The 22,189-nt window shown below is 34.9% G+C and overlaps 1 protein-coding gene across 4 annotated transcripts in view; it reads left to right on the plus strand.

Annotated features, from left to right (window-relative positions):
• The window catches only part of sptlc3 (serine palmitoyltransferase, long chain base subunit 3), a 40,124-nt gene that overhangs the window by 10,217 nt on the left and 7,718 nt on the right, over positions 1–22,189 (plus strand). For all 4 annotated transcript variants that reach the window (XM_088610093.1, XM_088610091.1, XM_088610090.1 and 1 more), the window contains 5 exons: positions 1,162–1,286; positions 2,816–2,909; positions 8,088–8,193; positions 9,547–9,766; positions 14,539–14,665. In XM_088610093.1, the coding sequence (XP_088466219.1) occupies positions 1,162–1,286; positions 2,816–2,909; positions 8,088–8,193; positions 9,547–9,766; positions 14,539–14,665 (672 nt within the window). The remainder of the gene's footprint in view (positions 1–1,161; positions 1,287–2,815; positions 2,910–8,087; positions 8,194–9,546; positions 9,767–14,538; positions 14,666–22,189) is intronic.

Genomic DNA, 22,189 nt, shown 5'->3' on the forward strand with positions numbered 1-22,189 from the left:
TTGTTTGCTTGGGTTTACACCAGGTGCTCTGGTTTCCTACAACATTCCAAATACATAGTGATAGGTTAATTGGCTTCAGGGAAAATTGGCCCTGGTATGAATGTATGTGTGTCTGTCTCTGTGTGTCCTGCAATGGACTGGCTGCCCATCCAGGGTGTGTTGCTAGGATAGACTTTAGATCCCCACTGACCCTGTACAGCATAAAGAGGATAGAAAATTAATAGATGGTTATTTACACCTTACTTGGTGGTATATTGTTTTCAGTTTTGGTTATAATGCAACTAGAAAGATATTGCTGCTTTACCAACAGGGTAAACAAGTCTTGATGTGAAGTGAAAGTCATACTTGGACAAGTAAAGGTATCTAAATCTTTTTATCTTAGAACAGAGATGAATACAGAAATGAATGAAAGACTTGTTTCAAGTGTTAGAAACCCGGAAAGACATTGAGAAATGACCCATTCAGTGGACAAAATTATGAGCATTCAAGACAGAAAACTGGAGACACTTTTTGCATAGAGGATTCTCCCCAATCTTGTTGAAGAGATAAGAGATAAGATAAGATCACTTTATTGGCCATATACTATTTCTCTTATTAGGAATTTGTCTTTTTGCATACCCCAACTTGCTCTCCATGAGACACACAGACAGGGAGAGAAGCTTGGGGTCAGAGCGCAGGGTCAGCCATTTATACGGTGCCCCTGGAACAGTTACGGTTAAGGGCCTTGCTCAGGGGCCCAACGGAGTAGGATTCCTCTGCCGGCCACAGGATACAAACCGGCAACCTTCCAGCCACAGGTGCAGATCCTAAGCCCCGGCTGACCATGTGGAATCATGTAAGGTTTAGACAGATGCAAATATTTGATCATTAGGCTACTGGTAACCATACAAACAAGATGAGCCGAATGGCCTCCTCTTTTAAAGCATTCTTATGTTTCTACTTTTTCATTACTACATTAGAATTCATTTTAGCACACATTTTTATTTGAACAGATGTTAAAGTGAACTGATTCCTTGACTGATAATATATTTTAATTTAGTAAATTGCTATTTAGATATTAGTTTTTATTGTGCACCCCTGAGAATAGTACAGTGAATTTTAAATGATGTTACCCATACAACTTTGCCAGGAATAAGTTATGTGGTATATATGTCTATGCAGGGAATCTCGACATCCACGAAGAGCTGGAAGATCTTGTGGCCACATTTCTTGGGGTAGAATCGGCTATGACCTTTGGAATGGGGTTTGCTACCAACTCAATGAACATCCCAGCGCTTGTGGGCAAGGTTAGATTAGTTTTTATCTTAACCTTACATCTGTGTGCTCAACCAGGTTGCTAAGACCTACTGTATGTGCTATTGCCTTGTTAAGTATGTGGAAATAGAAATTCCATATTTTCTCAACATTTTCATTGAAGTGTTAGCTGAAGGAAGTTGCAGTTATTTTTTAATCTGAATCCTTTTTATGTGAGCAACTGTTAAAGGGTTAAAAGTTTTTTTTCAGGTTTCTAACTTTATTCCATCTGAATATGCTCTTCCTTTCTTTCTAATCTGCTCTTGATTAATGGTGTCTTCACAGCCTTGTCTTCTTCTTGTCTGTTCCCAGGAAGATGAATTATCTCTTTTCCCGTTTTCTTTTTTTGCACTCAGGAATTACCACAAAAATAAATTGGTGCATAATATTGCAGAATTCAACAGGAATATTTTATTCACATGGATTTGTTTGTAAATATGAAACCTCCAAATGCTGTTTGCCACAATTATTAAAAATTGAAAGAGACAATGAATACAAGATACAATAAAGTCTTTAGAGGAATTGTTAGACATTTTTTGTCCTAAGCTTTCATAACTACATACGTTATAATGCTAAATACTATAGTATGTTAGAAAGGAAAGTAATATAGTAATTAATATGTTTTTTAAAAGAAACAGGAAAACAAAATTGACAATGTTCTGGGGCCACAGAGCTTTTTAATCATGTGTCCTGTAAGCTAAATTCCCTTGCTGTTGACACACCATCACAGTTAAGATAGGAACCTTGGGGGTCACTACTGGCCGTCTTTGACATCATTCGTACTGATAGGACTAGACAGGAAATAGGGATGGCCTGAGGCTGGGGTTTAAATGACAGAGACAAGAGCAGTCTACATGTCTAATGAGGGATAAACCCTCTGTGGCCTCAGTGTCAGGAGGGATTCAGCCCCTCAAGGCTGAGGTTTAGTATCTCAAAGCCCAGGCCTGTCACAGCAGTTTGTAGCAGGCATCTATTAAAGACATATTCTGTGATGCCAGTTTCACTCTGACTGCTGTTACTGCAGGAAACAGCTATTCCATTGCCCACAATAAGGAAATCCACACATCAGCTACTACCATTTAAAAAAATGTGTAAATTATCCATTTTATAGTGAGTAAGCAGTGCATATACTAATAAATTTGTACATTTTACATTAAGTGAAACATACATGATGCATTTTGCACACACATTTGTGTCTGTATCAAATAACCAGAAAATGTGTATGCAAGTGTGAAATGTATCTCATAAATGAACCCTCATGCTTGATGAAACTGCCTGCGTGGTAGTAAAATAATGTCGATTCCACTGACTGGGGCCTAGTTAGACCATGAAGGTAAAAAGTCAAAGAAGATGTCATTTTGTCTCAGATTAACTTCATATAGTAGGCTAGTTTGACATAAAAAAAAATAATTTCTTTATGTACATTTCTTTATGTGAAGAGCGTGTTAAAAATCAAAACGTTACACTTTCAGATTTCAAGATGAAGGACTAAATCTTGTTCTGGTTTGTCTTGTGCTTTCAGGGATGCCTAATTTTAAGTGATGAGTTAAATCACACCTCACTGATCCTGGGAGCCAGACTGTCGGGTGCTACCATCCGCGTGTTTAAGCACAACAGTAAGTCAGTTACCTGTCTGCACGGATTTACAGAGATGTTCAAAACTTCATTGTTCTAGGTTGCTGAAAGTAATTTAAAAAGTAAGTACTGTAAATTCCAATCAGGCAATATACTATCGACTAAGTGAGGTGTATTGTTTTTTTTTTTTCACTTCAAGCATGAAGTGAAAAAACATTAATTTTCAATTCATGTTTTTTTCACTTATACATTTGTGTGTGGATTAAAGATTTTGGGGCTGGATTTTCAGAGGGACAAAATAGAACAATTTTTGCACCTGAACAAAATGGTTGAAAGTAGTCCTGTTGATTTTGAAGTTGGCAGTGGATTCAGTTAGGAGCCTCACTATAGGACTCATAGGCCATGGTACTGTATTTTAAATTATGCTTTTCGTAAGAATGTAAGGGTGTTTAGTAAGACAGTCCTCAGCTGTTTATTTGAAAGCTGAATTCTTAAATAATAAGGATGGCAAATCAAGTTATCCCAAGTCTTATAGTAGTATGTTTAGACCAATTTTATCACAGAATGCCCAGCAAAAGCAACAAAGGTGGAGTGTGTGGTTGATCAATATAAGTCACTTGAATGGGAACTTAACTGTTAACAATAGCTGCTGGGATCAACATTGTCACAGTAGCAGGTTTTCTTCTCTCTGTAACTGGTCTAGAGAAGGTCTAAAGAAGTTAAATTGACAATCTTTGAAGAGAGTTGTTTACAAATAAACCGAATGTACTGCTGCTACTAGCTATACAAAAGGTGTCTTGGATTCACTTTTTCTTCCATGTCCTTTCTACCTAAGTTCGCCTTATTGAGATCTGGCACAGGCGGCTGGAAGGATAATATGAATGAGAAGCAGAAGAAGTAAATACAAAACACCTTTCAATGTATTTAGTACTTAACACAAAACATTTAAAATCAGACTCTGACTGAATATGACTGTTCCAGCTTCACCATTGACCAGCCTGATTCAGTTCTATTCAAAGTTCAAAACTATCAGTGCCATTAAACTTAAATGTAACTGTGCATTAGATTAATGCATTAGATTATTCTCATACATCTTTATTTAAATACAAATTCTAAAAAGCACAAATGTATGAGCTACTTTAGTATATTTTAAACTTTTAAAAATAAAAAGACAATGGCAAAGCCCATTAAAAAACTTCTGTCTCAGTCTGTTGAGGAACATTAAGATGTCCTTTTTCAGATGTAATGATTGAGTGTGTGGAATTGCAATGCAAAGTCTAGTTGAATGTTTCAAAGGCATAATTACAACATGGTCTCTTGTAAAAGCTTTTGAACAATGTATGTGGCTTTTTTGGTTTCCTTAATTCACTTTTGTACTTTCCAGAGTACATGGCCACAGCCTTTTTTCTCCCTTTTTTATTTTTTTTCCAGCAATGCACGTTTCTATCTTGTTTCCCTTCAATTGTCTTGGCACATTTTGTTCTCAAAATAATGTACTAGGCTGCCATTGTCTTTCTTTAACCCTCTGCACTTAACATATGTATATGCAGTATTTATATTGTATTTCTTCATTATTTGCCAAAGAGCAGATAACCCATATGACAAATTCTGATCATATGAATAATAATAATAATAATAATAATAATAATAATAATAATAATAATAATAATAATAATAATAATAATTGCTTACACTTATATAGCGCTTTTCTGGACCCTCCACTCAAAGCGCTTTACAGGTAATGGGGACTCCCCTCCACCGCCACCAGTGTGCAGCCCCACCTGGATGATGCGACGGCAGCCATAGTGCGCCAGAACGCTCACAACACATCAGCTATCAGTGGGGAGGAGAGCAGAGTAATGAAGCCAATTCATAGATGGAGAATGTTGCTGGAAATGTTGTCTACAGATATTATTGTGTGACGTTTCTCATTTATTTCTAGAGATTTAATGTACTGTAGGTTAAAAATCTAATATAACATTTTCTTAATGTTTTTCATAACTTTCACAGATTAGGAAGCTGCTTATGATGAATTTATGAAAGGTTCATGGTTCACCTACTTCCTCATGACTTACAGATCTTAAACACACAAGTATTTTTTAAGGATCCCAAGAAATCATCATAAACTCCTTACCATTGGTTATGAAAATGTCAGGCAAGATGTTTCCACACACACAGAATTCCCTGTGTCTGACTTTTGGATTTTGAGGAAGGGTGGTCAAACTTCTTATAAGACTGAAAGGCCATTTTTGCCAATCTATGACTGTTCTACATTTCAGACAAAGACTTAAATGAAATTCTATTTACAGTTGTTGAAATGAGACACAGCAGTCAAATAAAAATCTTTCTGTAACATGTTATGCTTTCTGACAGCGAAAAACAAATGTTATGGAAATCTTATGGAAACAAAAAAAGCGAGATTCAATGATAGGAAAATTAAAACCAAAGAATGTTTGATAAGAGTAGTTGTTTAATATCTTGTTAGGAATCATCTTTGCTCCCCACCCCTTGTAAAAAGCAGTTAGCCAAAGCTATTTGGAAGCTATGAAATGCTTTTGCTTTTGTATCCAATTGGAATTTTACTATTAAAAGTGACCGAACAGGTTTAGTTGGCCACGGACTAATCTGCAGCAGTTGTTCCAGGGAAAGCTGGAGGCAAGTAAGACAGAGAGAACACAGCAGCCTGTATCTGCTGTTCATAATCAGGAGGCTAATTGTTTTCTTTTGGTACAGTATGTCTCAGAAAGCCAAAAAGGGTATTGTGTGTGAATTATTACCTTGTATGTAATTATTGAGATTATTTGAGGAAAACTGTTCCATTAAGTCTTGGTAGGATTTACATTCTAGTACCATTTTAAATTATTTTTCCTTGATTCTGTTCTTAGCAACCTCACAATGCGTCACAGATAACACCCTATAAACCTGAATGTCAACTGTGCCTTTTAGTCTCAGGCTTTCTTCCTGTTCCCAAAGTGAGGTTCTGAACCGTGGAAGATTCTGATTTTTGCTCTGTTACTCTCAACCCATATTATATCTTAGTTTATGATTTTTATATAATACTCAGCAATATAATATAATACAACATTTAATTCCGATTGATTCATTGTATTCATTGTGTGTACAAATCTATAGTTTATGCCTTTGTCCTCTTTATTTGGAAAGAGCAAAGGTCACGAACGATTATTATTGTTACTTTAATTTTTAAACAGAGATGTGCATTAAACCGATCATTTTAGTTTGATTATTTTTCATTAATTAAATTAATAAAATTATTTGAAAGCTTTCAATACTTACTGTAAAAACTTTCACATTTTTAAGGTAATTTTTTACATGTATCTTATAAATGTATTTAAGGTTAATTTATAGGTTAATTTGTAGCTTGTAAATGCAGAAGACATGTTTTTGTGGTGAATGGACATTTTATATGAGAAGTACGAAGATACTCTTAGAAAAGGTCAATTAAGGTTAACTTAATTACTTAGGTTGTGAAGAAGTGATGGAATATGAATTTTCTCATCTTTTAATTAATTACTTAATTATTGTTAATACACCAAATTGGCAGTCTGTTAAAAAGTGAAATAGAATTCCTGAAAACAGCAATGACAAATATTTGATAAAGAATGTCTATTACAATAATTTGAAAAAAACAGATTACAAAACAGTTGTCTACTAAGCAGGAACATTACAGTGCAATGAAGCAGAGTCTCTTTCATTTGTTCTGCATCACACTTCAAGACCATGACTAAACAATACAATGTACCACACAAACCTACACTCTAAAATGGCACATTCAAACATTCTTTTAAGATTTTAAAATGGTTCATAGAAGCCATGTGTGTTTTTCACTTACTATTGTCAATTTCACCACCGACAGTTTATAAACAGAGTAAGTCAGCTCACTCTCCCTCAACTAATTTTTTTTATTTAATTTTTTAATTAATGTTCTCTATACAAATTACCACAATTTACCATAATCTGTTCCTCTTTGTAAGACATGTGTAGTCTTAATTTACATTTGGCATTTTTATAAATCTTTACAATTAATGTTGCTCGCATGGCTCCACCTTCTGGATAAAATAAGGATATCAGCTCTATGGAGCTCTGGTAAAGGTTGTTTATACCTTTATATCCACTTTGATTTAATCATTTATGTCTCTTCACTATTTCCTGTTATTCAGCAGATGCAGTTGTGTTCCCCCCTATACCTCCTGTTAGTATTAGATGATATCTTGGTTAATCTAAAGGTTTATAATTGTTCTATATTTTAAAATAATATTTACTGAGGTTTGTCATTATTATATGGGAAATTGCAGAAAACCAAACAGATTTTCTTTGTTACTGCCTTTGTCAGGGGATCTTTGTCATATACATTTCCTTTTTCACTGAGAACAAAAGTGTGTGTACATTGAAAAAAGTAATTATTGTTCATTTCAATGTTTTCAGAAATCAGACTATAATCAAACCCTTAGTAAAGACACAATGAAAAAGTACAGAAATCATGCTTGCATAATTTTAGACCAAAAATATCTACAAATTGTCATTTAAAAGATGCCTGGTAAATCTTTGTAGCAGCATATAATATTTCTTTCTGCTTGCAAACACTAAACAGCTGTTGTAGCTATTATTATTTTCATCAGTTGTTCCACAAGGTCTTTTCTCTATAATTGGTCCATTGTGTGTTGCACAAAATACACAAAACACAAGGGGTTGATCATATGTGCAAAAACAATTCCCTGATAGAATAAAGGCAACATTCTTATTAAGGCCTGATAAAAGGCATATCACATTATCAAATATTTCCTTGTGCTGTTATTGCATGCACTATGTGTTTATTTATTTTTAGAAGACACTAATGCAGTGGACACTATAAATGGCAGTTTGAATAATACTGAATAATCTTTCTTTTGTTGAGCTGCTATGACCTAATACACAAAAAACACCTCTTTTAAAAACACATTACTTTAAAAATCACAATATAGTATTTTAACAAACAATAGTGTAATTTCCTTTGCATGCCAGGTATTAATAATATGTGTAAAATAAAATTAATACAGTTATTGGCTTTTATCCTCATTGCAAATAGTGTTTGATCTGGAAAACTACAGTCTGATCTGGCCATTTTAGTTGTAGAATATTTGTCACTATTTTTTTTTAGAAATGGAAAAACTTTACAATCTCTGACTTGATAATTACCAGTCTCTTTCTGTGTTTTTATTTAGACATGCAGAGTCTGGAGAAGTTGCTGCGAGATGCTATATGCAGTGGACAGCCTCGAAGCCATCGGCCATGGAAGAAAATTCTTATTCTTGTGGAGGGAATTTACAGGTGAACAGCAGCTGATGTCTTGGGGTTTGCTGGGTTTTTTATTCCTACCTTTCTCCCTTACAGCTGTTTGTGTTGCACAAATTACCCTATATATTGTGAAGTCTTATTGTAATATCTAATTTCTAGGATACAAGGTATCCACACTAAATAAGCACTACTGGAGACAGACAAATTTCAATCCTGTATATCCTGTATATACTGTACTTCTTGAAGGCAAACCTACTAGATGACTTTAGGAATTATAAACAATAAGCACCCAAAGCCTTCTCTTTCAAAGCATTGTTCTCTGTTGAACAATCCACATCTTGGCAATAAAGCTTTAAGCTTTTATCATCTTTTTCTTTTCTAAAATTCAAGCTGTAACCCCGTTTGCCATTTGATTGACAGAACAGGATGACAAACTGAAAAGAATCAGGTAATCAGAAACAGAAAACTCCCAAACCTCTAGTCTTTCCCTCTCTCAATGAGAACATGTGATTACACATGTACTGATGCAATATAATCTGTGCCTTCTGGCCTACTGCATTGCTTCATTATCCACCTATAAAGTTCAATTAAGGGGCTGGATGATGCGAGATATTGCTGAACTGCAATGTGGTCTCAAAATACATTCCTTATAAGCTAATCTTTATCATAAATCAATTAAAGGTTTTCAGTTCTTACTTTTGTCCTCATTTACTGTTTTTTTTTTTATTTTTCCCTTTTTTACCCTTGTTTTTTTCGTTTTCCCTTTTGCTTTTATTTGTGCTGTTTAAAAACACGTAAGACAAATAAACCTGTGGTCTATAAAATAGGAAATTGGATTCCCTTTATAAAAAAAGTATTACAGTTTTGTTACTTTATTTTATTCCCATTTTCCAAAATACAGATGTACTGATTTTTGTGAGCCATTTTAAAATTGCCTGTGTTTAGAGTAAAAAATACATTGTTAACACTTTAATGTTTTATTTGCAAGCATCATATCTCCAAAATCATTTCTGTTATGTATCCTGTCATAGGAATGGCAAAGCAGTGGAAAGAATGCTTGATACCAAGACATCTTATTTTTTTCCTGACCATAGGGCATCAAAATGTTATGATGAGAGTGGCTAACTACAGAGATATTGACGATGCGCTTTGAAGTCCATAATGGGTGAAGCCCATTTACTTGCTAGTTAGTTTACTTAAACCACAAAGTGTTCAGTCTGGGAGGTCTCCTTATAATTTACAGAGCAATTTTCACTATCTGCTTCAGTCTTAACTGTGTTGCGTGGATAAAAGGAATAAAAGTGAAAGGAGAAAAGACTTTGAAGGTAACGTTAAAATCAAAATTAGCCTGATCTTACCTCTCTGCGTCTCTTATTGGTCCCACAGCATGGAGGGATCGATTGTGCGGCTGCCAGATATCATTGCCTTGAAGAACAAGTACAAAGCTTATCTGTACTTGGACGAGGCTCACAGCATTGGTGCTGTGGGGCCCACAGGGCGTGGTGTGGTGGAGCTCTTTGGACTGGACCCTTCGGAAATAGACGTGCTGATGGGCACCTTCACCAAGAGCTTTGGAGCAGCAGGGGGATACATAGCTGGAAAGAAGGTGGGAACCATACGGTGATCAGTGAGCTTGTTCCTGCTTCCTTTTGTTTCCAGCGTACAGTGCCTTCGACGTGCCATTGAGCTTGTTGCTTTTTTACCTCTTTAATAATAACTACGTGTCTGAAATAAAGTAATTCAAAGCCTTGCTTTAGCTTTAAATATCCTTGATATGGTGTAACTCAAGCCATAAGTCTCCACTCACAATAGCTAATTGAAAATAATGTAATCTTCATTGTGCATGGAAATTATTTTTCCTGCATGAATATTAACTAATGAAGACCCAAGTTACAGAATCTAAGTGAAAAGAATAAGGAAATCGACCATTTACCAAGGAAGAGTACATTTATCAAATGAACTTTTTTCAGGAATATTTAAATCCAAACTAGTATGATGTAAGAAACATAATGACTACTTATGCTTACTATAAAATATAAGAAATATGAACACCAAGAAAAATGGAATTAAGTTTGCACTAAGTCAACACATACTGTAATTCAATATGCAGCTCTCTTTGTGAAATCTTAACATTGGCACAGTGGAAAGACAGTTCTGAATATCTTTACCTTGTGTTTCAAGGAAACTACTAAAAAGACAGCAGTTTCACAAAAAGCAGAAACATTTCCTGTCATGTTTCTCATAAAGCTGAAATAAATTATCTGATTTGTCATCGGCTACAACAAAGCTGCTTTAACCATAGTTGAGACTTGAGTAATCCCTTAAAAGGTGTACAAAGAACAGTAACTCTGCAGTACTATGGGTTACTTTAGTTCATGTGTTTAGCCTTTCCTTTTCAATAAAATTGATATTTAGTAATTGCTACTCAATGAAGACATTTGGCATCAAAATACATGCAAGATACCTTAAAAATTGAATGCACAGTTTAATTCAATTGGTGAGAGTTAAATCAAAATAAAGGATGTTGCATAACTTAAAACTGAATTATTTATACAGCCATTTTCAGTATCCATTTTGAATGTCAATGCCTGGGTGGGTAAAATCAACTTATTATTTCACTGCTTAAGTATCTGATACTACTGTGTTGTCCATCGGTGATGTAGTCAAGCAAACAAGCAAAAATATCTATTTCTCCCACTATAGTCAGGGTCTAACAGACATTTTTAAACCCCACAAGCAATTATGCCAGTACTTAATGGCATGTGTTTCTGTGTTTTATTTATTTATTGAATGAGATCTCCAGAACAAAGCACAACTTGCAATTGCAAACATAAGTCTGACATTATTTAGATCACTAGGGCCAGCCAGTTCTTTCAGCCAGACAGATTTTTCAACATTTTTTGGCAGTTTGGGAGTTCCTTGTCATATCAACCAGACATCCTGTTGAGTTAGACCAGAGGCTTCGTTTTGGCCTTCAATTAAGATAGAGTCCTTCCACCACACATTAACTGCTGTCTCCAGTGTGCCTGCCGCTGATTTAGAGAATACATCACTCATGTGTCCTAGGAATGCTCTTCCACCCAGAATGGAGAGTTAAAAAGAAACAGAATTATGCTTCACTAGGAATATTTAGGACTGCCAGCTTTAGGGGATTATTTTCATTTTTTCCTCCTGCCTTTAAAGCTGCAATTAGCATTGTTAAACCAAGTCCAGTTTTTAACTAAATCAGACATATCTGATGATGATGAAGAAATCTTAGATATTCTGCCAGCTGTGCAATCCCTGAAAGAGAACTGATTGTTTTTCTCTTACTGTAAGAAGTTGGACCAATACTCACTGCTTGTTACATAAATACAGCTATGCCATCTGGAGGTAGAGTTGTTTTTATTTTAGCTTAATAACATGCAGGAATAGTAAAGGAGCAAATGGCAGGATGAATTGCATTTTTTCTTTTAAAAAGGGTCTCATTTAAATTGAAATTATATACTATAGATCAATGAATCTATTAGAGCAATGGCTCACCTTGCCGGTAGATTCTGAGTGTAGATTCATTTTGTTGGCAGAAGACACAAATAAAAGGCAAGTAGATTCAGGGGGAATTATATGTTGAAAGATGGCAACCCTAGTGATACACCATGTGTATGGTATGTATTATTTTGCAATAAAAAATGCACTTTTTTGCATAACCACATCATGAATAAAGACAGACGCTGATGGAGAGGAAGAACAATGCTTGGCCCAAACTTTTCGTGCCACATTGTCATCTGTCAGCCGGTCCTTTGCAGAGATCTCCACCATTCAAAAGCAATCTCTTCTGTGCACCCAAGAAGCCTCTTCATGTGGAGAAATTTGGACTGCATTCAAACCTTCACAGGATACTTTAGAACATGCTTGCTAATTAATGAAACATTAACATATTGCCAGCAGTGACAGCAACAGACAGCAAGCAAAGTGACATTGTCGAGAAACTAAGCTTGTATAAAACCCTCTTACCTAAGCTGTTTTGACTTTTGTGAAATGACAGATATCCTGCTTACATTTATATTTGCATGTGAAAAAAGGGCAGCTTTCAAAGTGCACAGCTAAAAGGTAATTCGTAAAAGAGAGAACATTGTGTTTGGCTAGCTATTAAAAATGCTAAATCAGCTTCAGAAAATACAACTTGGCCTCATCATAATAAAATTATAAGGCTCATTGCTGTTTTTGATTTATTGGGGCTCTCTTCTCTCTGTGAAACTTGAAGCTGTGTTTTATTGAATGTTATATTTTAGCTTTTTCTAGATATAAGATTCTTCAGGTATGAAAATATGAACTTGAAGGCATTGTGTACAGTATATGTGTGTGTTTTCTTAATGAAACACTAATGCTGAAAGCTCTTTTCCTTTGCATATTTCCGATAGCCAGAATTTAAAAAGAGGGAAAACGTAGACAACAATAATGGATTTCAAAAGTATCGCTTCCAGTAAATTTACCTACAATAATTAAAAGCAATCAACTTAATATACAATATAAAATGTCAATTGTGAACATAACCATAATTAATTGTGAGTGAGTGTGGAAGGTAGAGAAATGCCCTAAGAATGCAGCTTTGAGGCTTTAAGGGATTCAAAAAGATTGAGACCCTAATTCCCCAGTTATAGCATTCTGTTGTTTCAGACAACTTTGGAGTGCATTTTCCTAAACAGCTTACCTTAAGCATCCCAACATAAATTGAACATAAAATTCAAATTCTAAATCAAAGCAGATGTTTATGTTTGAGTATTTACCCTAAATCTACACTATACATCTGGAAAATCAGGCTCCGTTTCACTGCTTTTGAAAAAAAGACAGATGGCAGATGTAAATCGTGCCTAGAAAGGCTTAGGTTTTTTATCATCTCTGGTGGATAATTACTGTTGACACTTGTTGTGCTAAAGAAGCACACTCAGCGTTAGAGTATTGGAGACAAAAACACTTCCATTTCAAAGTTACTCTCAGGGTTGCCAGGGAAAGGAGAACCTTTGTATCATTTTTGTCATTTATTTCCTACGATCACCCTTGTTAAATTTCTGAATTCACTTACAAGTTTGCCATTTGATACAATTTGGTTAAAAACTAAGGTCTTTCAGTCTAGACTCCTTACCTCAACAAATTGAAGTAAAATACACTGCGGTTTACAAAATGACAACAATATGTTATTTACCAGCCCATTTTCTGATAGAATTTCTTCTTAACAGTGCCCTCAATTAATAAAATTACTACTTACAATTGCTAACTGATTCTGTAAAGAATTATGGTTACTGAACACAGTATAATATCCAGCAAGTTCTTTTACATATTTTTAAATTGCCTCCTCTAGTGGTCATATCTAAAATCATATCATATGTTTTTGTCATTTGAAACCGGTGGACCCTGCATGTTTTCTTGGTCTCCTTAAACCATTAATATTTGTAGAGAAGGTACAACAAGTGTTGTCTTGTTTATTGAAACTGTCCAGGGAAGGGCAGCTGCAAAATATGAAGGTCAGAGTCCTGTAGATTTTACCAGCACTTTTCAATTGGTAGCAGATTAAGACCTTGAGAAACAGGTGCTCCACACAATTCATTCAATTAAGCAATTACAGTCTGAGTTGGAATGAAAACCAGACAGCCCTTCAGCTGTCAAGGACTGGAGATGCTTAAGCCTTGTCAAAATCTTTGTGTGTCATGTATTTCACACTCCTCATTTCCACTTTCTTTTTTACCAAATGCTCATTATCATTTAGAGGCTGTATGTCAGTGATTTTTCATAGAAAGAAAATCAAAATGTTGGAGCGAATAAAAAAAAAAATCAGTTGAGTTCTGTTTAACATTGAAAATGGCAGCTCCTCTGCCGTCTTGCTGAAAAAATACTGTATTATCTGTTCAGTCAGTCGATTTACTCACCAATATTGACAACAACAATCACCAGTGAGCACCAGCTAATTGTTATGTTTAATGTTAATTGTTGTCCTGTGTTTTTTTATTGACACAACAGGTCTCTCTTGATAACTAAGAGTTATATAAGTAAAACAATATAAACCTAGTTAGTCACTAATAGTTCGACTCATTCTTTTATGTCACTTAAATAGACTAAAGTTAACCTTTTATGAATTTATGCATTCTATAGATTTTATTGTTAGTGAACTCTTGGATGACGTATAAATCATGACAGGTAAATAAGAAATACATAGAAACTTACCCCCCAGACACAGACCATAGGCTACTTTTTTATAGGAAGCTTTTACTGGTGTCAGTAGCAGAGCAACACAGATGCACAGTTTGCAGCCTTGACATTTAACCTTTTCTACTCACTGCTGGATGCTAATGGCTTTCTAAGACTGAACTTGAGTATAAATATTGTTTTTTCTGCTCATTCCAGGACCTGGTGGATTATTTACGAACCCATTCACATAGTTCAGTCTACGCTTCAGCAATGTCCCCCCCTGTGGCCAAACAAATCATCAGGGCCATGAAATGCATCATGGGTCTGGATGGAACAACAGTGGGTAAGAACCTGCACAAAATGTAGAGGCAACCTGCATCATTCAAAGTCAGTCCTCAGAGGAAACCAACCCTTGAGGAACCATTTAGAGCATTTAAAGACAGTCCCCTTCCTTTGAAAATACGTAAGCCATTACGCATACATTTGGGACATGCCTAATGTTTAACTCACAGTGCACGTGATCTCTGTTGCTTTGGAAATAAGTTTCATATGCTGAAGGGGAGACCTGGGTTTTAAAAAAGTCCCCACAGTAATAACTTAAGACATTGAAGTAGTGCATTAATCATTTTGCCCTCTTATTGAAGGTAATTGTATGTTACCTACGGAAAAACATGCTTTCAAAAGACAACCCAGAAGTGGACTTTTATGTCCACATAAAATGTTATATACATTTTCAGTAAATTCTGAAAAATAATTAGGAAACCTTAATAATGAAGTATTATAATCTAAATATAACACACACACAGGATAAGCTATTCTCTTGGATATTTATCCTAAATAAAAAAACAACACTGCATTTGCATCCATTTTGGAAGTGTATAAACCATGCTAAAGATAGGTTTAAATGAAGAAAGAATAAAAAGATATATTGTAGCCATAATTCTATTTCACAGTCTATATTTCTAAATGGAACCCAGGAGAATTATGGTGGATTTACATAAAGTTATTTATATTATTTCTTAAACGAGCTAAGCATGGCCACACTGGAGCATACATTGTTAGACTGGGATTTTCTTTAGCATTCTGTTTTTTTTAAATAAAGGTGGGTTAGACCTACACAATTTTTATAATTATAACTGTTTCATCATTATTATTGGCATTTGGCTCAGTTCAAGCAAAGGAGTGGTATAAAGCAGAAATAGAAAAGGATAGTGTAAAAATTGAGCATACAGCATCAGAGCTAGGTATCTCCTTAGAAAGTTTGTATTATAGCAAGGTACAGTATGTCCAAAATTTAAACACCAATTGTCTCTTAAAATGTTAAAAAGCTGCAATATAATTTTATCTTATGATGCCTCACTATCAGTACTTCAACAATTAGATCACTAAGACTAACTATATTGTCAAGACCAATTAATTGGTCAGTATGGATCCAAGTAGGTGTTAGTAAAATGGGTTTTATGATTAGAGGTAACAAATTGTTGTCTTTTTTTAATGATCTCATCAAACATATCATCAAGCAAAATAATTTTGCAAGAAATGGATAATTACAGCGATAAACTATTGCAGACTAACATACAAGTGAAGGCCCGGACATTTTACAACCTTTTCAATGCAAAGTCAGATAAGTCTTTTGCTAGTTGTGTAGGGTCAGAGGACATAGACTGGGATACTGTGTAGCATAATGTTAGTTATATATTTAGAGCTATACATAATAAACTGCTTCAATACAAAATTTGAAACTGACTCTATTCTACCCCAGAAAAATTGAAAAAGATTAAATGACATAATACAGGAATGTGTTCAAAATCTAACCAACATAAAGGATCACTATTGCACTTATTATGGTATTGTCATTACATACAGTCATTCTGGACCTCCACAGTGGGGAAAGCTCTCAGGCACCTAAATATCTCAATTACACTAACTCCCATTACATGTAGCCTTGGTGATTTATCAAAGATTAAAGTAGCAATTCAATATAAAAATACTGTCTTGACTCTCTGTATTATTGGGAAAATGGGTGGACAGTACAGGACTGTCGTACAAAGAATGGATTAAAGAGACTGTATCACAAGTTAAATTTGAAAAGGTTTCATATAACTTACAGGGGAAACTTAATGAGTATAGGAATGTTTGGGGCCCATTAGAGACATACTTGAATGGGACTGGATGTTAAGAATGTTAATAGGAAGTTTTTGAATTAATCTTTTTTTGTGAATGTAAGAATCTAATAAGAACAAAAATGAGAGAGTGAAAAAATAAAATAAAGAAGTCCTCTAAAGGTCAGAGGGTGGAGGTGGGTTTAAAAAGAAAAAAAGGTCATTTTTTGCCAGATGAATCACATGTTTACTTGTATAATTAAATTAAATAAGCAGTAAATTTGTGTTTGAAATTGCAGATTATAAAAGTAACAGAAAAAAAAGAAATTGCATTGAATGCATGCTGGTATTTCCCCTACAATTCTCTTTTAAATGTACTTTTAAAAAGTACATTTCTCTTAGGTTAGTGAAATTCCACCACACTGCTTAGGAGAAGAATATCCATTTTTTGGTCTCATAAAATGTGTTTCGGTAGTCGAGTGGCGGGGGTATTGGTAAATTTGTCACTATAATTTACAATATCTTATTTCCTATCTGGCTCAAAGTACAGCTGAAATATTCTTTCACTGTCAGCTTAATTCCTTTGTGGGCATTAGAATATTTAACAAAACAAATAGATCATTCAACAAACCATTTCAGAATCTACTTTTTGGGATAGGAAAGTTCTGATATGGAATGAAGTTGCCAAGGGAAAAATATCTGTTTTCAGGAGCAAGGACAGAGAACATACAGTAGATTATAAAAAATACAAATATAGGGTTCTGTGTTTTTTTACAATAAAAAAACAATACAAGGTAAACCTGGGAAATAAAATATATTTATCCTGGCATGGGCATGCTGGTGGATGAAGTCCACAAGGCAAAGGATTTATAATCCGTAGTATGTATAAACCAAAACAATTTATGGTATGTCAGGGACTTTTTATATATAAAAAAGACTTTAGCACCAGGCAACAGCAAAAAAAACAGTAAAAAACAAACCCTAATAAACTGCATGTGCTTAAACTTGGACTCACCTGTTACCACATTAATATATAAATATATTGAGAGAAACAGATGAAAGTGTTTTGGTTTTTATTTTTTATAAAATGTTGGTTGACAAGAGAAGTGTTTTTTATCGTCTGTTGTTAAACACTTTCTGCTGAGATAAGGGTTTTGTGTTAGTGTGTCCATGTCCTTTGAAAATCCTGCCAATCTTTCCCCAGGTAATCAGCACAGAGCTGTTTCCAAGGCCTGGCTTGGCCAAGAACTCAAGGCATATTTCAACAGCCCGGTGTGTTTGGGATACTGTCTGGGCCTTATTCATAATGATTTGGTTATAATTTATTTATTTGACTGGGACACATACACTTATAGTGCAAGTCCCAAGCAAGCATGACACAAGACACATTTTAGATTTGATTTAACCAATGGCTCTCTTCCAGTGAATCACCCTAGACAGACATTGTTGAAAATTTGTCACATCTTATTTACAAGCTAACCATTTCTGCATATGTAATGCATACACCAGTTAGCCTGACAAAACAAAAACATCTGTACTAAAAACATATTTAAGTAGGAATCATTAACAGCATGCCTATGAGTTGAGCTCAAGACCCTGAAGACAGAAGGTTATTAGTAAATTGAAATTAAAGTTATTATATATTATTATGTTATTGTTAACATATTTTTATGTTATTATTACGTATTGTATGTATTCTCCAAGGATCCCAGATTTATTTCAATAAGGGATGAGACTAAAACTGGATGTGGCAATTATGCAGCTAAATATCAGAACTTTCTCAAAGTCACTGGGCCAATGTAAATTTAAACGTAGTGTAGATAAAATTAAGGTTTGTAGACACTGGCTTTTGCTGTTTCACTTCATAGATATTGAAAGAATTTGAGCAGTAAAAACAAGGAAGAGTTGCAGTAAAACAAATTGTCAGAGTTCCTTCTTTTTTATTTAAGCAGGTACTGATTTCCACTGTCATAAAAACGTTATTAATTTGACAGTTTTGTGCTGTACTGCTGTCAGTGCAAACATTATGCTATTTTGCATGCTGAATGGCCACTCGTTTTCACTTAAAATCCCAGTGAACATACAGGTGTTGAAGATTAGAGCAGGTGGATTTGTTTTTTGGATGGCCTGTTGCATTCCTCTTAAATTCAGGGTTTGTTTCGCTTGAGCACTGAACACCATCCAGAAAGTGTGGCATTTCTCCAGCTTGCACCTGAGAGGCCAGTATTACTGGACTCTGAAGCGTCAGGTTACCTTATAAATAGGGTTCAATATGAAGAGTGACTAAGCCAATGGCTTGTTTCCAGAAAACAGAGAATAGAGTAAATATTTGTTGTGTAAATCATTTCCTTGTTTAATGTGACTCATAGCAGTATTGAAGTTTATGATAAATGTCAAGGCTACTGTCCTTCAACTTTAAGAATTTGAACTTTGGAAACACATTAAAGGAACATTTCAGCGTTCTAACTGGAAAATATAGTGTAATACCACCATTTTGACTCTTCAAGAAAGAGAAAGGCTCCAAACCAGGGATAACTCAAGTAAGAACTGAAACAAGAGAATTACAGTTGACAGTTTTAACTTGATTAACTTGATTGATTTCGTGTGGCATGTGCATTTGGTCCAGTATTCAATCCCTTATTCTGACAGGCCAAGATCCTGACACACACAGCCTCTGCAAGCAGCAGCAACTTGCTACACTAAAAGGGTAGCTTCTCACTACAGAGCGGTCAAAATCTGTTGATAAAAGTACTAGGGACACTCCCTGATAGTGATAATACTATCAGTCTATTACTCTCATCTTGCACTAAGAGAGCTGTTACACACACATTTTTTTTTTTTTTTTTAATGGAATGCATTGATTGCATTCTCACATTATTCAGTACCCTAGCACTGTGCACAGAGGTCTCAAGTCCTGAAATTGGTACACTGTCTTGATTTTGAAAAGTGCTCCACTCTGAAGATGTTAAGTGGACTTTATCTTGTGAGCAATTTAACACTTAGATAAATAGATTAATTACAGATTAAATATAGATAATTACAGTCCTTATTAATTACAGATAAGGACATAAGAAATGTTACAAATGAGAGGAGGCCAGTCGACCCATCTAGTTCATTTGGTTCCAAATAGTAAAGTGATTATCCAGCCACTTCTTGAAAGAAGTCGTGGTGTCAGCTTTGACAGCATGGCCTAGTAGGTTATTCAAGCATCTGTTTGTGGAAGAGGTGCCTCCTGCTCCCACTTTTAAGTGCACTGGCCCAGAGACTCCATTTGTGTCTGGTTTGTGTTTCACTGTTGATTCTGAAGAAGACCAATAGGTTGAATACTGATATCAATGACTTGAGAATTTAAAATACTTCAGTCACATTACCTCTTAGTCTTCTCTGTTCAACAATAAAAAGATTCAGTTCTTTCAGCCCATCAAAGGAGGTCTTCCTAAGGGTGGATCTAGTTACTCCTCTCTCAGCTGATTTCAGAGTAGCAATATCATGTGTATAAAGAGGTGATCAAAACAGTACACAGTTTTCTAAATGGGTTCTATTAGTGCATTGTGAAGATTTAACATAACATCCCTTGATTTAATTCTACATTTTTAAATAGCATTCTGTTTGCTTTTTTTATTGCTTTTCCACATGGGTTTCAAACAGCGGTTCCCAACACTGGTCCTGAGGGACCACTACGCCTTCTGGTTTTTACTTGAGCTGTGTTCTTAATCACAGCCTAATTGATTTCTGATTTCTGTTTGGGACCTTTTTTTAAATTTGTTTTCAGCTCATAAAAAAGTCAAATGGGACTTGTAATTAGTTTCAACCTTGTACTAATTTCCTAGTTTCAGAACTGCCTTTTATTTGGGTGTGGCGCTGGAAGTGTAACCAATTAGACTTCAGGAGAAAGAGATAAAAAGTAATTGGTGGAGTGTATGATACATCATCATTTCCACCTGTGTTAGTTCATTATCAATTGATCACCTGTTAAGAGGTTAGGAATATGGGAGCAAACTATTAATAACAGGTTCAGAAAAGATTGCATGTGGTTCTGTATGGTGAGGCTGTTTAAGCATGATGTTTGAACTAGATTATTTTTTTAAAAGTTGCAGATTGCAGAAACAGGTAAACAAAAGTCTGTAGAGTATCTACAGTACAGACTAATGCCTATTAATAGGCATTAGCACCAGTGATTAACAGCTCAGCGGGTAAAACCCACAGAGACAGCAGCCCATGAGGACAAGCATTGAGAACCATCACCCTAGAAGATATAAATGATGCCTAATGATGAAGACTTTTTCATTAATAGCTTCTTGACTTGCAGTTTCCAATGTCATGTCTATATTCTGAGACCCAAACAAAAGAACACAGGACACAAATGCATAGAACAGATGTGAAAATAATGAAAGTGTAACATTTTTTATTAAATTTTATTAAGAACTGTACATCTGCATGTTTTAAGCTATTTTATGGTCAATGATCAGTAATGTTTTGTTAATCATTTTATGTTTTCCATAACCATTCCATACCATTTCACATGTAGTAAAAGTGTTAAATGCAGTATTTAGTTTTCCTTTCAGATCATTGTCAAATTGTTAAATGATCTGTAATATTTTGTTATTTATATTTTCCTTACAAATTCACAATTGTTTTTATAATCACATGCTTTTGTCTTCTGTACTTTTGTAAGGTAATGCTATATTTTTTGTGTTTGCTATATGCTTGTAAATCTCTGCACTTATCTACATTGTGTGTGTTTGTCCAGTCTTCAGTTTTAAATCTCATAGGATTTCTTTTTCAGCTTCAACAGTATTATCTACAAACTTGACCAGCTCACCAAATCGTCCTACCTTTAGCTGTTGGAATCATTTTTTTCTATTCTTTACCCCTTATGCTTGAGAAAAAGTGATTTTGAACAGTCAGTACCATGAAAGAACAACATCAAACCAAAGAATAACTTTTGTTTTCAATTTAGATCAAAAATGACCAGATGGTGCAGGATTTGCCAACGACGATCTAGTTTTTAATCCCTTTGAATACACACATACTGTACCTATAATATACAACAATGGATGCCTTTTTAATGTAGATGTATAATTATGTTTGAAAGGCCTTTGACCAATATGCTTAAGCAATATACAAGCAGCTTTCATTTTAAATTTTCCTCATTTCTACAATGTAAATTTTCATGTATTTCTGCACTGTGGCCCAGATTCTCTGATACAGGTTTCTGAAGGCTTTATTTCTTTGCTTAAATTGCTGTGCCATCAATGGGGTGTTTTGAACTCTGTCTCTCTGGTTTCTGTTAACAGCCCCAGATGTTAGTGTTCTCATTACTGCACTGTGGGCCAGTTAAAAGCTACTTGTGGCTTAAGCTGACACAGACGATTTAGTGCCTATAGAAAATGTTTTAATCTACTCCATGGCACCAAGTTATCAAAAACACTCCTTAGTGTTGTTGCACACATGTGCTTATTTTATTTATTTTTTCCTTCTTCATAACAAAGCGCATCCAGTCCTAGTATTTATTTATTAATTTTATTTTTGCCTTTTATCTCCTTTTTTTCTGTAACAGTCATGTCCTTTTGTGAGTCAGTCTGTGTTATAAATGTAACCACATGGAGCTTACAAAGTGTCCAGCAAAAGAAACTGCACGGACAAAAAAGCACATGTTGAAATATAACATTATATGCCGATAAATGGGTTTAGAAATCCTGTGTGTAACTGTGATAGAACAGTCTTAAAATCTCTTGATTGGACTTGAAATGCAGCAGGTGCAA

The sequence above is a fragment of the Lepisosteus platostomus genome, chromosome 17 (genome assembly GCF_059453375.1).
Source record: "Lepisosteus platostomus isolate fLepPlt1 chromosome 17, fLepPlt1.hap1, whole genome shotgun sequence".
Taxonomy (NCBI): domain Eukaryota; kingdom Metazoa; phylum Chordata; class Actinopteri; order Semionotiformes; family Lepisosteidae; genus Lepisosteus; species Lepisosteus platostomus.